The sequence below is a fragment of the Struthio camelus genome, chromosome 5, assembly GCF_040807025.1.
Source record: "Struthio camelus isolate bStrCam1 chromosome 5, bStrCam1.hap1, whole genome shotgun sequence".
Lineage (NCBI taxonomy): Eukaryota > Metazoa > Chordata > Aves > Struthioniformes > Struthionidae > Struthio > Struthio camelus.
Window position 1 is genome coordinate 71,850,625 of NC_090946.1, and position 16,507 is coordinate 71,867,131.

The window sequence follows — 16,507 nt, forward strand, 5'->3', positions numbered from 1 at the left end:
ATATTAACCGGTATGTTCCAACTGCAAAGCATTTAATCCATCACTTGTAATAGGGTGTGATATCCCTTTCAAAAAAGCTGAAATATACACTATTCTGTCAAGGAGTTGAGATTAACCTAAACAAACAAACTAGAACAAGAAATAATTAAAACGAGCTTTTGAGAATATTTCCCAAAAGTGCAAGCTTCTCTACAAAATGCTAAGCAACCTGACATCTACTGGACATCCAAGTCAATGCACTGTCATACTAATTTGACTTCCATATTTTACATAGGCCAGATCTAAATTTACCATATAGGGGCTAAGTGTTACTCTTAAGTAATAAAAATAGAATTCAACTGTCACATTTTTGTAGTTATTTTATGTAACAACTCACTCTGAAAGTCAGATCACGTGCAAGAGGAGAGGTGTTGAAATATTCAAAAATGGAATCTTGAAAGTCTGGAAGTTTGAGACCTAAAAATCAAAATAGGCTTGTTTAGCTAAAAGGCAACATCACAGGCGCTATCAGAATTCTGTTAAAACACAGTAATCTTAATTACCTGTATCAGTTCTGTATTTTTCCTCCAGCTTTTTCTTCAGATCTTCCATTTCTTCCAATAGTTCCCTGTTTTTTGCTTCTGATTCCTTTAATTTACTGAGACAATAAAACGTGATCAAAATGGGACCTGAAATAGCTCAAAGTACCTGGTGTTCCTTTCTGCTCCCATGTCTCAGAGTTCTGAATAATGCTTCTCCCCCACCCCCTGAAGATTTTTTTATTTTAGTCTGATTAATTTTATTTTTCCCATGAACAGGCATCTCGCTGCTGGGCCTGATAGTGAAAACTGCCCTTAAAACTCCTGCTATCATTGCAGGTATTTGCCAGACAAAATTATTCTAATTGTACCTTGGTCTTTTCTTCCCAAGAATATATCCATTCTCCAGCTTAGACTAAGAAAAGGTATTGAATTCGCTCTGAATGGGCTCTTATGCTATTTTTTCCCCAGGTGTATAAAAACCTTATCCTGTTATCAAGCCATTCACAGCAATGTAATGTTTACTTCAAGAAATTCCTAAAGTCCTCAATTGAACTTAAGAAAGAAATGCGCAGTCTGTTGAATGGAATCTTTCTGGCGAGTCCAGAAAGTCCAATTTCCCTGGCACAAGGGGGTAATTTTAAAGAAGCTGTTAAGTTGTTACTATTCTTACATGCAGTTTAAAGCAGCTCATTAAAACCTTAACAGAACCAAAGCCCTTATTACCTTTCGAAAGATATGTTTGCATCTTTAACTTTTCGTAGTTCTTCTTGAACTAGTTGTTTGGCACGAATTTCTGCATCAAGGGCAGATTGTAATTCCAGCCTAGCTGACATATCCAACTTCTGACTGCGTCGTACTTTCCAAAGTGGATCCTGTTGCAGTGAGTTACTGAATATTAATATCAGCTATCTAAAGATATTTCTAACGTTGTTCAAAGACATAAAATAGCTTTCACACTGCTTAAGAGAAGGCTCTTTTAATTAATGATAGACCCTAATCCTGCTACATGGAAATCAACTGATAGACAGACTTCATTTCATGTAAGTGAGGAAACGAGCAATTTTTATAACGGTCAAACCACCAGCACAACATGCTTGAAATCGAAATGCTTTAACAATGAGTACGAAAGTCAAACTGACAGAATCCAGTGAAAATGGCTAGCTTCATTCTTGCAAGCATTTAATATAAAACATGTCAACACTGACAGTGGCAAAAACATGAAAGAAATAGTCTGGGTTTTGAAATACCTGAGATACCTAGAGTGTTTACCTAAACAATTCTTACTCTTGCTATGTAGCAGACACTACGCTTCAGCATACGCTATGAAACTCGCCCCCATCCCTCCGGCTAAATTTTTAAGCTTTTCCAAGCATCTTCCTGTGTGGACTACATCCACACTGTGGACTGTTCCCTGATAGATATCTCTCTAGTCAGGCATGAGCCTGCAAACTGCATTCTCATGAAAATGACAACCATTTCTTATGTTGAGAAATAATTACCTTAGACCAGGTTCTGCTGAAGTTACAAAAGCAGCTGCATTTGTAAAGAACGGACAGCATCCCTTATTCTGGTAACAGCTAAGAGGAAAATGCCAACTGCATTTGATCTGATCCTTCCTCCTATCATACCTCCTGACAGGTTAGGCCCTTCCTTTATGAAGGGTGTTATGGCCAAAGGGCAACTCATAAGAAATCATAATTTTCCCTTGTTTTCCAGTATTCACAGATTCAGAAAGGATGAGTAACTTTTTGCTCATATAAACCAACCACAGATTGACTGTGTGACACTTCAACTGCACTGCCCAGCATTGCTAAGGATACCGGCTTCTGCATGTGGCTGCAAATGGTTCTTCCCTTCCTTAAGCAGGTATTTAGTACCTGCCACGACAAAACAGCATTTTTGCCTGTGCACTTCGGTGAGGGCTTCACCTCTCTTTCATTTGACAGAACGTTTGGGAAATCATTTTACTGCCTACATAGGAAAAACTACGTCACTGGGTCTCTTGGTTCTGCAGGTACATAAAAACACAACATGATCTCAGTGTGTTACTGGTTGGTAACGATACCGGCCAGCCAGTATTTGACCACAAAAGAAAACTTCTTTGTTGTCTCACTGTAACGGCAATTATTCACTTACATCTCACCTCACCAGGTTAGATGTATTTCCATACTCCCCTTTAAGGGTTCGATTTATTGTTTCTTCTGCTCCACACTGTTTAAAAGCAGTTTGTGATGACGGATATCAGTAAGAAACAAGCCCCCCTCGGAATTACTAAATTCTGGTGAGGTGACCCAAGTGGATTTCATAAGCAACTCATAAAACTAGAAAGTTATTAGAAAAGCAGAGGCTTTACTAGAAGAGAGTTCTGATTGCTCACATGGTATCTTCCCCCTCGCCCTCCACATGAACAGAGATGGATAAGGAAATAGCTGGAACCAAAAATTTAGTTGTTTAGAAATCTCCCAAACAGGATGAATGCTTGCTCTTTACTTACCAGTGTTCTTGACCCCAGACTGGAACTTCTCAATGATTCTAGTTCTTCTGTCATCTTGGAAGCTAATGCTTGGAGATAGCCACGAGCATCTTTCTCATCACTTACCCTATTGTGCAATTACAAAAAACAGTTACTTGTTACTTTTATGACTCATAGCACCATATACTTTACCACCCAATATCAGAGTGTCTGCACTGTGTTTACGGATGTAAAGAGGTGAAAGAGCAGGTAAAACTGCCCCCGGGACAGAACTCTGAATACAGTCTAGATTGCCTTCTTTACATCTTTCTTCTCTCTCACGCTCTTCGCTGTGGTAGTTGCTAGGGAAACTGAAGCTTCCCTTCAGTCATCAATGAGAATTCTGCAGAACTTCACTGCTATTTGGAGTCCGATCTGCATATCGCTTGCTCAATTCTTGTAGAGGCCACCTTCAAGCCCTTCTGTAACATCTGTAAGGGCAGGCAGGCACACCTTATGAATCCCTTCTCCCCGCCCCCCAACCCCTTCACTAGCTGAAAGGCGTTTTCAGGTATAAATACTGGCCAGCAACTAAAAATTCGTTTCATTAAAAACGACTGCTCTTCAAGGCCCACCCTGGAGTAGCATTCAACTTCAGCCAGCAGAAGAATTTCAAAAAGTAAATATATATAGGTGACCAAGTATCTCGCGCACTGAAAATACTTGCACATCGCTCACTAACTTAACAGACGACAGAACGAAGGACTGACCCGTGAGTTAAGTGCAAGTGCTTAAGTGCAAGTGCTTGTCTTTGGGTAGATGGGAATAAGTATCAGGGAAGAAAAACAAGATCTCTCTGGGGGCTGCCGGCAGAAGAGCTAATGAGATTCTATATTTTAACATGCACCTTGTAAATCATGACCACCTTCCCTGAATGATTTTATCAAAATATTCCAGAAGAAATTGGGTGATCTAATTATCACTTTGATGCAAAGTGTGATGCAATTTGACACCAAAACTTAACAAATTGTCAGCTACTTAATAGTATCTGACAATTTCATTTAGTATCTGACAATAGTACTTGACAATTTTAATTTTCTTACTACTCAGCTCTACTACAAAACAAAAGAGGGACAGATTACCAACACGGAATGCTGTACTCTCGTTGATCCAGGCCTGGATCATACAAAGGGCCTGGCTACTGTACATAAAAAAGCACAGTCAATACTTCCAAAATCGGAAGTGGCCTTTAAACAGCACATACCATTGAATAATTTCTGCAATCTGAGCTTCCCAGTGAGCAACAGACTCCTTCTTTGCTGCTAGGTCTTGGAGCTCATCTTCTAGTTGCCTGTTCTGTGCTGTTAACTTATCCACAAAGGAGCAAAGCTGAAAAAAAGATTAATTTCACCTGTAGCTTATGTCAGCTTCAGACTTTTTTCATATGTGCATGCATACACATGTATAGAATCTGAACAAACAAGATGACTCTGGACTATGTAGACGTTCTAACACATCAGCCAAAGAACTGGAAGATGGTCATTTTTGTGCAGGTGGAGACTGGCTTCTGAGCGTAGTAGAGTACTTCACACAAAATAATCCAAAACAGAAGAAAAGAAAAGGTAAGCGTAGAGGCCATTGTGAGCAATGAAGCTTAACTGTAGGCAACCAAGAAGGCAGTCAGCCTTTGTAAATGCTTCTCCCTTTGTGTAGCCTTCATGAAGAAATCAGAGAGTGATGCTCTCTGAGTTGTGGGAATGAATTCCACAAAGAGTAGTATACAGAGGCTACTGTCACTATTTAAGTGACAGATTAAGACAGATCTTTGACATTTATATGGCCAAAATTGTATCTGTTTTAGTCAGACACTGCCCGAACATTTACAGGTTCTGTTCTAATCAATGTGCAGACTATTGCAATATTAGAATATTTTAGAAGGTAACAAAATAAGAACTGTTTTGCTTAAAAGTGTTTCCTAAAATAATTACCCTCTCATTTTCTGTTGTTAGCTTTTTGTTATCTTCCAAGAGCATAGATTTTTCACGTTCGTATTTCTCTTTCATTGTTCCTACTGCTTCCTCCATCTCACTGTGCCTAAGGAGAAGGATAGAAAAGTAGAAAACACTTATACTGCAATACTGCTAAACTTTTAAACTGGGATTTTAAAAAAAGGACTAAATAGAACTGAGGTGAAACACCATCCGGCACTGTCACATAAGCAACGCAATAAAGAAATCTGTAATTAATCAGTCCTGCTCAAAAAACTTACCTCTCTCGTTTTGCTTTCTCTAGTTTATCCTTTAATATCATGATCTCTTTCTGCAGTGCAAGCTGATGGCTCTCTGAATCGTGTACTTCTTTTTTTACATTTTTTACTTCCAAGACATGTGATGCTTCTCGTCGGACCAACTCCTCTTCGTAAAATAAGATTTTCTTCTCCAGCTCAGACTTCATTTTGGAAAGCTCCTGCTGATGTTCTAGTGTGACACCTGCTGCCCGGCCTCCCTGCTTCACCTGAGGAGGAAAAGAAATCAGGAAGAAACTATGATTTTTATATTTTGGAACGTTATATAAAAGCGGAACTGTGCAACCGGCAGCACTGTGGACAAATTTTATTTGGGGGCTGCGTAAGTTAAAAGGTGCCTGTCTCCAAGCATTTAGCCCCATGAGTGACTGCTCTGCTTCACAGGGTCACAGAACGGTTGAGGTTGGAAGGGATCTTTAGAGATCATTCAAGTCAAACCCTCCTGCTTAAGCAGGGTCACCTAGACTAGGCTGCCCAGGACTGTGTTCAGACAGATTCTAAGCCTAGATTCTAAGACTAGATTCTAAGTGTCCAAGGGTGGACACTTCACAACCTCTCTGAGCAACCTGCTGCAGTGCTCAGTCACCTTGACAGCACAAAAAGTTTTTCCTTCGATTCAGCCAGAATATCCTGTCATTGGGCACCACTGGAAAGAGTATGGCCCCATCCTCTTTACTCCTTCCTTCCGATATTTACACTCACTGATAAGATTCCCTTTTCCAGGCTGAACAGTCCCAGCTCTCTCAGTCTTTTCTCATATGAGAGGTGCTCTAGTCCCTTAATAATCTTAGTGGCCCTTTGATGGACTTGCTCCAGTAGGTCATGCTTACATGTCCCTAAAAAGCAGTTCAAGTGGGTTGCAGAAATACCAAATTTGGACCATCTGAGTTTAACAGATGCTTAGGATTTAATATAAACTGGCAATTTTCAAGACAGTAGTGTCCACAATCTCCAGGATATTAAAGCATTTCCAGCAAAAAAGTAAATAAATCTGAACAGGCTAGGTCATGTTTCCAGTAATGCTCGAGTTCTTAAATGTCCCACAAGTATCAACATTTGAATAAGCAAAATTATTGCAGGTGCTGTGTTATGAGTAAAAATTTTTAAAAATACATGTAACCTTTAGAGCTTCCAGTTCATTTTCCAGCTGTTTGGAGAAGACCTCACTGTGCTCACGAAGCTTGCGTTCTTTTGATGCTTCTGCTGCAACTTCTTCCAGCCGGGCTTCCAACTACAATCACAGTAATTTTAAGTCATTTCGACACAAGACAGCGCTACCTGTATCATTTCTTTCTCCTCCTCCACAGGGACCAGGTTGAGAGCCTTTGATAAAAATAGTTTTCTCCTTATTTCTAAATTCATTACCCCACTATAACTATTATCTCAGAATGTCATGATAATATTTTGTCTATAGTATTCCAGGCATTAATCTGTATCATGCAGCACTACTACCAGGTGAGTTTTTGTATCCATGTAAACTATGCCAGGGCTGCTCAGCGACAACTGCACAGCTTCTTTTCAGCATAAGAGAAAGAAATGGCACTAGGAAGTCATTGCTATTTTGGAAGCAAGTCAGCCTCCCATGTTTACAGGTCAGCTCCGTGTCTCACCATCAATACCTAGTAAGGCTGCTTAAAAATCCTGATATTTGAACACAATAATTGTAAAATGCTTCTGTGTACCTTGCAAATTCGGAACAAAATAGACTTGACCGTACATTTAGCCACAAGCTTATATCTTGCAAATATGGAGCAAAACAAACTTGATCATGCATTTATCCACTTCAGAAAAAAAGACTTGTGTATCAGAAAGGCAATTTAGTGGCAACTAAGGCAACTGCTGGAATTCAAGCAACAGTGGCCCTGTTTTAAAACCTGAGAGGAAGAGTTAAGATTTGTTTTTCTGCATTCAAATTCAACTAACAAAACCGTTTTTAGAAGGATGGTATTTTGAATTGTGGGCCAAGATAAGGAACTTACAAACTGTGTTCTGAATGATTTAGTCTGTGTTATTATTCCTTTCTCCAACTGAAGAGAAAAATTAAATTAAAAAAAAAAAGGCAGTACTGTAATACTAAAGCATATAAAGATATTAAGTTTCCTGGGTTTCACATTGGCCATGACTTGGAGTCTAAAACAATCAAAACATGACTAAAGAACTAAGCAGCTCGGCATATAGCAAGAATATTGTTTCCCCCCAGATTAAAATCAAACTGATTACAAAGAAAAAAGAAAACTCAGTTAATTTCATGATACATTAACAAAACACTTAGAGAAAAATTCAAGATCTATTTCATGACCTGCATCAAAACGATGTGGAAGAGTTGCCAGGGCAATTTCTCATAGGCAAAGTAAATTAAGGTTAATGCTCCTGATTTTTTAACACAACCACATACGAAAAACTATATAAGCAGCAACTGAAACATGTTACTATTATGTCAGGCTACCTCTTTTCTGATTTTCTCTGATTTACGGATGTCCTGTCGCATGGCATCAATTTTCTGCATGCTCACTTCTACCTCCTCCTCTTTGTCGCGAAGCTGCCGGGAGAGCTTCTGCTTTTGAGAGCGCAAGTCTCCCATCCTCTCACTGAGCTCAGAGGACTCCTGCACAGCTATCTTTCTTTGTTGATGGGCGTCCCTCAGTTCTTTGGATTGTGTCTTTAGTCTCTCTGAGGCTTCTACAAGTTGCTGGTTAAAAGAAAAAAGAAAAAAAAAAATTGAACTCCTTATCTTCCTTCCATGAAAAAAGGAAGTGGAACCCACATAAGCATGACTTCAAAGCTGAATCATCTCACATAACTTCTAAATTCTATTTCTAAAAGTTAATTTACACAAATTTCTTTTGGCTAAGCAGCTGCAGTAATGTATCAAGGTAGCAGTTACTCTGTTATATACTTGAACATCGTTATTTTAGAAAATTGTAAGGCAAACTTTTCACTTCTAGTATGGCTGTTCTAGGAGCACCTTTGCTATTCCAGAAGTCTTTCTTATAAATCCGACTACAGAAGTTATCCTACTTAATGACTTCATTTCAGCTTACCACCATATACTTGCACAATAATTTTTTTTTTTAAAAAGAATATTTTAGCAGACTGCACAGTCAGGGGAATCATCAAATATACTGTGCTGGCACTGAGATGCTGCCACATGTCCTGTGAAATCCTTCGAAAAACTCTGACGAATATTCCTTAGAATAACTGAAGCTTTAATACTTTAATTGAAACCATAAAAACTGTTTCCTTTACAGCAATAAATTAACATAAATTAACAAGATTAAAATATAAATTGAATGTTCTACATAAAATCATAGGAGACTGAAAATAAAAATGGAAAAAGTAGAACTAAACCCCAGAGTAAATGTCCTGTGGCCAACAGACATTAAAAATTTCTGCCATTAGTACTGAAATTCAGGAGTATTCAGTAACTTTGAAAAGGGTAAGCGTCCAGACGAGGAGGAGGAGAATCAGCTGCTCTGCTAGTCATACCGTTGATGAATAACTCTTAGCCAAGGGTTTACAGACAAAAGACAGGCTGCTGAATTCTGGTGGACAAAAATTAAAAGTACCATCAAAAATACCCTTCTCGGATAGATGCCTCAAGGATTTTGTCCCACGGATTATTTTTGGTTCATCTTAACACCACATGAGCAGTACGGGTACTAAACATTTCCAAAGCTAGCTATTTGAAAGCATGTGGCGCACTCTGATATTATTTAAAATGATATGTAGTATATGCAAACCCACTATTTACTTCACAGTAAAATATTTTGGTGACCTGAAGTAACATACTAGCACTTTATAAGGAGCAAAGGTGTAATTTACACAACACTAAGTAAACTCAGCAATTACCTAAGCCATCCTCGGCCTTAAGCAGTAATTAAGCTTTTCTGGTATTACAAAGAGTAAGTGGGCTCAAGCTGGAGCAGCAACTTAGCTCTATTAACTCGTTCATATATATGCTTTTCAGTCTCTACAGAACTGATTGCTAGTCACAGATCTGCAAATTTAACTCCTGTGTATATTGTTACACCTTGAGAATAATCAAACAGTTAAAAAAAACCCTTTCTTCACACTCCCTCCCCCCCCCCCCCCAAAAAAAAACCCCCAGTTTCAAACTTAATATCCATATTCTTGGGCAAACCACGTCCAATTTAGTTTTCTGATTATACAGTCTACTAGCTAAGGCAGTGTGCTTTGCCTACTTCAGTGTATAACCTTACATTGTCTTCAAAATATTATACCAAAAAGGCAGCATTAAAAGCTGTTTGTCACATCTAACAGAACACACTTTAATAAGATTCCTAACAACTTCCAAAAAGAAAGCATGTCACTTTGGAAAGCTACCGTATTACTTATGAAATTAACAGATTCAGTGACATCTCAGTACAGAAAAAAAAAAAGCAGCATTTTAAACACCAAAATTGCAGTCGCAAAGAAGCTGTTCTAGAACTACTTTAAGTGGCCATTTTCAAAGGTATGCACCTTATGAAGATCCTCCTTCTCTTGCCGCAGTACTCTGCACTGCTTTTCCAGTCCTTTTAATTTGTGTATAGAGTCTTCATGCTCTTGTCGAAAAGCCACTGCATCTGCAAGCTGTCCTTCCAGTTTACTTATATCTGTAGAGAAATAAATACTAAAGGTAACTTGTCCCAAATTTATATAAAGCAAACTAGCATCACTTTGATTAGGAAACTCAACTGATGAATTTCTGTGTTCCCCACTGCCACCGTCTTAGACGGCTTAAGGTACTTTGGGGGCATTGAAGACTGTATAATTTTAACTTCCTCAACATACTAACAAAAAAAAAAAACACTCCTGTCAAAGACAGTTATTTTTTGAAGTGAAAAAGCTGAAAAAGCCTTAGCATAGGGCTTCGTTTTGTGAGGAATGCAACTTGACAATATAGACAATATAGCTCTTGACAATATAGCTCTTGACAATATAGAATCAAACTTGAGTTATTTGATTTCCAGTTCTAGTAATTCGACTTTTAAATAGTTTTCGCTATATGACACGTAAAACTACAATCATTAGTGCATCCACCAAGACAGGAAAGAACTATTTCCTAGAGTACATAAGTGCTTACAATCTGGGAAGGAAACACTGTCCTGCACGAGTCAGACTCGAGTCCCAGCTACCCACATTCCTGCCACCATGTTCTCCTTGCAGTTTTCCTGTCAGTCTCGAAGCAAAATTAAATTTGATTTGAAATGACCACCTTTAAGCACAAAAGACTAACCAACTTCAGGTAGTTCCACTCAGTCTTAGAGCTGGTAAGAAACTGAACTGCCATTCTTCATTTAGTTTTAATTATTACTTCTTTTCAACAAATAAATAAGAAATTACATAGGGTAACTGCCTTGCTCGAGGTTCCACTGACGTCTGTGGCAAAAGAGGAAACTGGACTTACATATTCAAAGATCCCCAGCACTGCTGTAACTAGAGTATCATTCCTTTTCTCATTTTAGCACAAAGCTGCGCTAAAATCCTTCCCCATCTTACATCAGCCAATACCATTTCTTTTTAAAATCACACTAAACTGCTGCTGTTTACGTTTAACAGCACACCACAGGCTGAAGGGTTAGGTAAGCCTGAACCATTTGAAGAAGCACCACCATAATCTAACTATTTTGACTCAAACCCAGTTCCAGAACATACAAGAAGTTATTCTTGGAAAGGTAATCTGCTTCGCAGAGCAAAGCTGATTCTGCAATAGATCCACCTAGAAGGGGACGTATTCACAAACTGTGGGGGGGGGGGAGAGGGGGGAAGAAGTTGTGGCTAATAACTGACCATGATGCACAAAGTAACCTAATGAATTAAGGGAATACTAGAAACTTGGAGGTGGGGAAAAAAACATTGACTGATCTGAAAAACAGAGGTGAGCATTCCCTGAATGACGTACAACAGATGGAGGTTTTGGACACCGGCAGCTCAGCATCTGAACTCACTTACAGTACACTACAGACACTAAAAACTCTCAGAGCAAAGTCATTAGCGTTCAAAATCGCCACTTAGTTTATCACCAGTTCCCACATAAAAAGTGGGCACTAACAGAAGGTTCACACGGATAAAGTAATAGCATTGTCAAGCTACACGTTTTCAGTGATACGGATGAGTCAGTTTTCTCTCAGGACAGATGCCAGTACTTGATTTTCTGCAATGCTTCCTAATTACCGTATCACTAGACAAAAAACAAAAACAACACACACACACACACACGGGAAGAGCTACCTTCCCCTTTATGTTAAAGGGCAACTAATCCTCTCTCCTCACTCTCTTACATCTCCCCCCAATAAAACCCCTCCAAAAATATATCCATCCCCCCAAAAAAGGGAGATGAAAAGAACAGGATCTGCTGGGATATTTACAGAAATGAATATAATAAAAAAAAACTAATTGAATCCACGTAGCCAATTCCTTGTACTCTAGACTCGCCACTCCAGTACATGCTATTAGGACAAGGAAATGGAAGAAAAAGGTAAGTGCTTATCTGAAAAAACTGAAATGCCTCTTAATATTGAGCACGACTTCAGAAACCTCATTTTCTGAGCAACTCCAGAATGTTATTTCTGTTCAGTAGAAATACACTGCAAAAACACAATATATATTTTGCTACTGCTAGTGACATTAAACTGCATGACTTTAATTACAATTAATCATACTAGAGGCTTACCTGTTAATTTGTTCTTCAACCGTTCAATTTCTTCATTTAATTTTTTTATTTCCTTATCACGATTTGTATTTACTGTAACACACACTGGACCTTGGAGGTTCTGCATTGTCAGTGTAGATTCTTAAATTCAAAAAAGAAGAAAAAAAAGTTCAACTACGTTCCAGTTCCTTCTAATGAGCAGAATTAAGAATACACACAAATATATACCACAAACCTTGCAGTTTTCTGTTCAAATCCTGCTTTTCTTGTTCCAATTTCCGTATTTTCTTTTCATAACCTTCTATTTGTGAACTGTTCTTTAACTCACGTTGTGCATCCATATCTTTGGTTACAGTATCAGACTGCATTGCACTCTTTAAAGAGCCTCTATCGGATAAAGAACTGCAACCAAATACATAAGTTAAAACAGTTTAATGCATACTCATGGCAGTCTTTAGTGCTGACATCCTGGGATTCCACCAAATACACACCTCAAAATTTACACAAACAATTAGTACAATAATTGTTACAGTTGAGATAACTGCCAGGGTAGATACAGCTATTTTTCCCTAGATACTGTGCGTGCTGCTATAGAATTAAGATACTTTCATTTAGGACATTATGTTCACTTTGTAAATTGCTTGAATGATTGAAAACGTTAACTTCGCTATGCTAAAGGCTACCACCAGACAGCCAAGTAAGCAAAATGGAAGGGTGTAGCCACACTGAAAGAGCTGAGGCACAAAATAAAATTTAGTTTCAAGTGCTGACAAAGATGGATTTAAGTTAAGCTACATGATCTAATTCTGAAAAGGACGAGATGTCTGTACCGGGCCCTTTCTGCCAGCAACATTGCGGGGAGTAACAAACTCCAGCAAAGGGGAACAAAGGAATAACAAATAGGGCCAAATAACCTCAAAAGCACAGGCACAAGAATATGCATGAGGGGTCTTCGCGGTCAGAGGGAAGCTCTCCTCCATTTCAAGGATGGGCAAAGTGAACTGTATCTATGCAGGTTGATAAGCACCTGAAAATCAGGAACCTGCATTAGAGCAGCACTAAGTTACACTACCTTAGCTTATCAGCAGGGCATTGGAGCAACTTGCTAATCCTGGACAAACTGTTTCTGGCAGACACGGAACATGGACGAGACTCGCTCTGAGCTGCTCTTAATGCAGAAAGAGTAAGTTTGTACCTGCCTGGAAGTGCCGTATCTAGTCCCGTAAGTTTCATCCATTTCAAACAGATGGAATATTAAACATAAGGTATCTAAATCTTGAGCAAAATATGTTCAGATACTGTAAAAATGGGGATGATGATTTATCCAGAGGTACATCTATACACATCAACCATTCTACATACTTAGGAAAAAGAAACTTTCTATAATTAGGTATATTTGGGAAACAAGCCTAAAGAACAACTTTGCTTACCTATCAGTTGTGTATGTAAAACCAACGAATGGTAAATGCAATCCAGAAAAGCCTGTATGAGAACTGGGTGGCACCACTTCCTGTATAAAAACAACAGGCATGAAAACCCCAAGGAGAACCCATAGGGAGCTAAAGGCTTTTGACAGCCTCAGTGGTCAGAGAGACAGCTGAGGGAAAGGTTTTTCTTATTGCATACCAATGCAGGATTGGTAGTCATTCTTCACTGTATACCCTTCCATTGTCCTTGTAGGAACTTTATTACAGATTAGGTCACTTAACATAATGACTTGAGTTTAGGAGCCTTTCTCCCAAACCAACACTTAAAAGGGCAGCATTTCGACAAGTCCAAAGCGCAGTGCAACCATTAAAAGAAAACCCAAAACTTCAAGTCCCTAATTAAAGGTGACCTGGCACCAAAATGCATGCTTCTGTTTTACCATTTCAGTTACTGTTAGACAGGTAATCAAAAACCAAGTGAAAAGCTCCTCGTTTCTTGGTATACAGGCTGATGAAGAAATTGCACAAACCCCCCTGCTCTTCCTAACAAGTTTGCAAACTACAAGACAGAAATGGAGGAGGGGAACACTAAAAAATCCAAAGTCGTCCCCTCCCCACCACCCCTTATTCTTAAGTGACCGAAGAAGCGGCGGTAGCAATGTGAGCTCATCTCAACTGGACAGTTGCAGTCACAAGCTGCATGGAGAATATATGTATATTTTGGAATGCCCAGAGACTTTATTCCCCTCTGATAATGAATAAATGAAAATACAAGCTCCTTGTAAAGGAAAACTACAAAGAGACTTTTTGTCCTTCTAAATGTGTTTTAATTTTGACTGACCGTGTTGTTCAATGCTAAAATAAATCACGTCATTTCAAATTTGAAACATTAAAATGTTTCATCCTTACGTCATTTTGAGCATTCAGAAATGTTGAGCTTCTTTTCTAAACCGTAACGCTTTCAAAAATGGATCAGTTCCAAAGTTTAATGGTATATGGTTCTTTTAAATTTCTCAGATCAGCTCCACTTGTGACCAGCTCTGAGCCTTTGAGGATTTATAACATTATGACTGCAATAAGAACACTATCCACTGTTGTAAGACTGTACCACAACGCATATCCATATGAAAGTTCTACTAAATTTGCCAGACTCAGAAACCTGTTTCATGACTTTTAGAATGAAAAACAAAACAAAAACCCTTATTTTACTAACACAACTTATTAACAATTTTTCTACTTACTCCTTTTAATAAAGCTAACCAAAAAAAACCCCATTTGCTTTGAAATAAGTTCTCACTACTACCTTACAACACAGCAAGGCTGCATATTTGTATGAATAATATTTTAATAAAAGACTCACTGGATTTCTTAATACATCATCATCTACATCAAAGTTTGATGTGTCAGAAGGACTGCTAACATCTGGAATATAAGGTGCTTCTAGGTTTCGGATGTTATCCCAATTAAGTCCTTCAAAAAACGCATGAGACTTAAAATCCTCTATTCCATTCTGTCCCAGTCTACGTTCCCTACTGCAGATAAGTCGCTGAATAAGATCTTTTGCTTCTTCAGATACATCTGTAACATGGGATGGAAACTGAAATCGCTCCTAGAAAACAGAAACAAAACAATCTGAGATATTTTCAGAGAAGGGACTAATTCCACAATTTGCAACAGTGGTTTCAAAAATAAAGTGTTAAGTTACATCAACAGAATTGGAAATGAATTATCAGACGTTGTTTTAGTTCCAGCGAGCACTGGCAAAGCACAATACAGTACATTCAGTGGTATTCTTTTTGTCTTATAACGGATTTTGAGGACAAGTAACCATTTCTCAATTCCTTTAACACAGATCTGTTTGAAAGTAGCTGGGTTTACAGTAACTCTGTAAGAAAAAGCAAACCTTTAAGATATGTACATGAATTCTGATAATCTAGAGTATATGAAGAGTCATGTAATAAAGGCAGATGCTCACTAGTGTTCTTACACACAGATCCAAGGATTTGCTGAAGATCTACTCTTCGACGTTTTATTAATTTCAGCTCCTAAAAGACCCATGATGCTTGCCATTCCCCCACAAAACACTGTCCTATTTAAAGATGCATTTTTAAAATTTGTGTTAAGTGCCTGTTTTTTTTAAATCAAAATGTAATTTATATTTGACAAAGATTTATATCATCAAATAGAAGTTCTAAAAACACAGTTACCACTAATATACAGAATTACTCTAGATAAAGTAGGGATAACTTTTTCCTGTATTTTAGCTTGCTACTATTTCTACTTTATAGCCAAGAAGGCTTTTTTTTGTTTTTTTTTTTTTTCCAAGAAGCGACAACAACATTTATTGCTTGAAGCATCATTTTTCAAGTTTAAAATGAGATAATTAGGGCCCGAGACAGAATAACCCAGGTTAATCTTAAAAAAACCCCACTAAAAACAAAATCATGTTCATTGTGAGTCCAAATGAGATTGCAAGGTTAAGACTGTAGGGTAAGAGTTTCAAAAGCTTCCTCCCTGGCAGATTAAGAGCCAGGCAGCCAGCAGTAACCACTAGGTTAGTCATATATTTCAATATAATTAATAAAAAAGCATGCCACCAGTTAGTTCAGTGAAGAAATTAAAGCTAAAGAGATCAATATCCATCACTGCAAGTGTTTCAACTCTAGCAGGATTTCACCGCTTCACTGTGACAGCATGGTATTGTCAACACCTGTAAACTGCACTCATTCTGGGAGGAAGAAAACACAACACCACGCCCTACACAACAGCTTCTGGGTACCTAAGATGAATATGCCCACAAACACATCCTCCTAATAAAGTTCTCAAAAGCTCTCATGAACTGGATTATTCTTATTCTCTAATGTTCAAAACACACCTATAAGTTCCAACATTCTTCTGTCACTTCTTGTCTGGGCAAACCCCCTGACCTCACGTTCTTAATACAGCCAAGTCCACACCAGTTGACTTGCCTATTTCCTTTTCGCACTAATTATCAATGCGGCAGCAAATGTCCACAGCTGTGTAAATAATACATTACTTCATTCTTCATGCACAGTCCAGAAGAAACTTTTATTGTGCTTAACTAAGAACTAAGAGTTGGTTTTAAATTTCTATTTTTTGAAGATTTGTTAGATTTTTTTCAACAAC

General features: G+C 38.2%; 1 protein-coding gene across 17 annotated transcripts in view; it reads right to left on the minus strand.

The window, feature by feature from the left end:
• Positions 1-16,507, minus strand: part of CDC42BPB (CDC42 binding protein kinase beta) — a 98,144-nt gene that overhangs the window by 24,159 nt on the left and 57,478 nt on the right. For all 17 annotated transcript variants that reach the window (XR_011141669.1, XR_011141668.1, XM_068947138.1 and 14 more), the window contains exons 8-21: positions 14,721-14,969; positions 13,364-13,443; positions 12,169-12,335; positions 11,955-12,074; positions 9,761-9,894; positions 7,725-7,967; positions 6,399-6,509; positions 5,243-5,487; positions 4,962-5,067; positions 4,238-4,362; positions 3,016-3,121; positions 1,245-1,393; positions 543-637; positions 377-456 (exon numbers count right to left, since the gene is read on the minus strand). Coding sequence is in view for 15 of the 17 variants with exons in the window: in XM_068947138.1 (XP_068803239.1) it covers positions 377-456; positions 543-637; positions 1,245-1,393; positions 3,016-3,121; positions 4,238-4,362; positions 4,962-5,067; positions 5,243-5,487; positions 6,399-6,509; positions 7,725-7,967; positions 9,761-9,894; positions 11,955-12,074; positions 12,169-12,335; positions 13,364-13,443; positions 14,721-14,969 (2,010 nt within the window). In the remaining 2 variants the exon portion in view is untranslated. The remainder of the gene's footprint in view (positions 1-376; positions 457-542; positions 638-1,244; positions 1,394-3,015; positions 3,122-4,237; positions 4,363-4,961; positions 5,068-5,242; positions 5,488-6,398; positions 6,510-7,724; positions 7,968-9,760; positions 9,895-11,954; positions 12,075-12,168; positions 12,336-13,363; positions 13,444-14,720; positions 14,970-16,507) is intronic.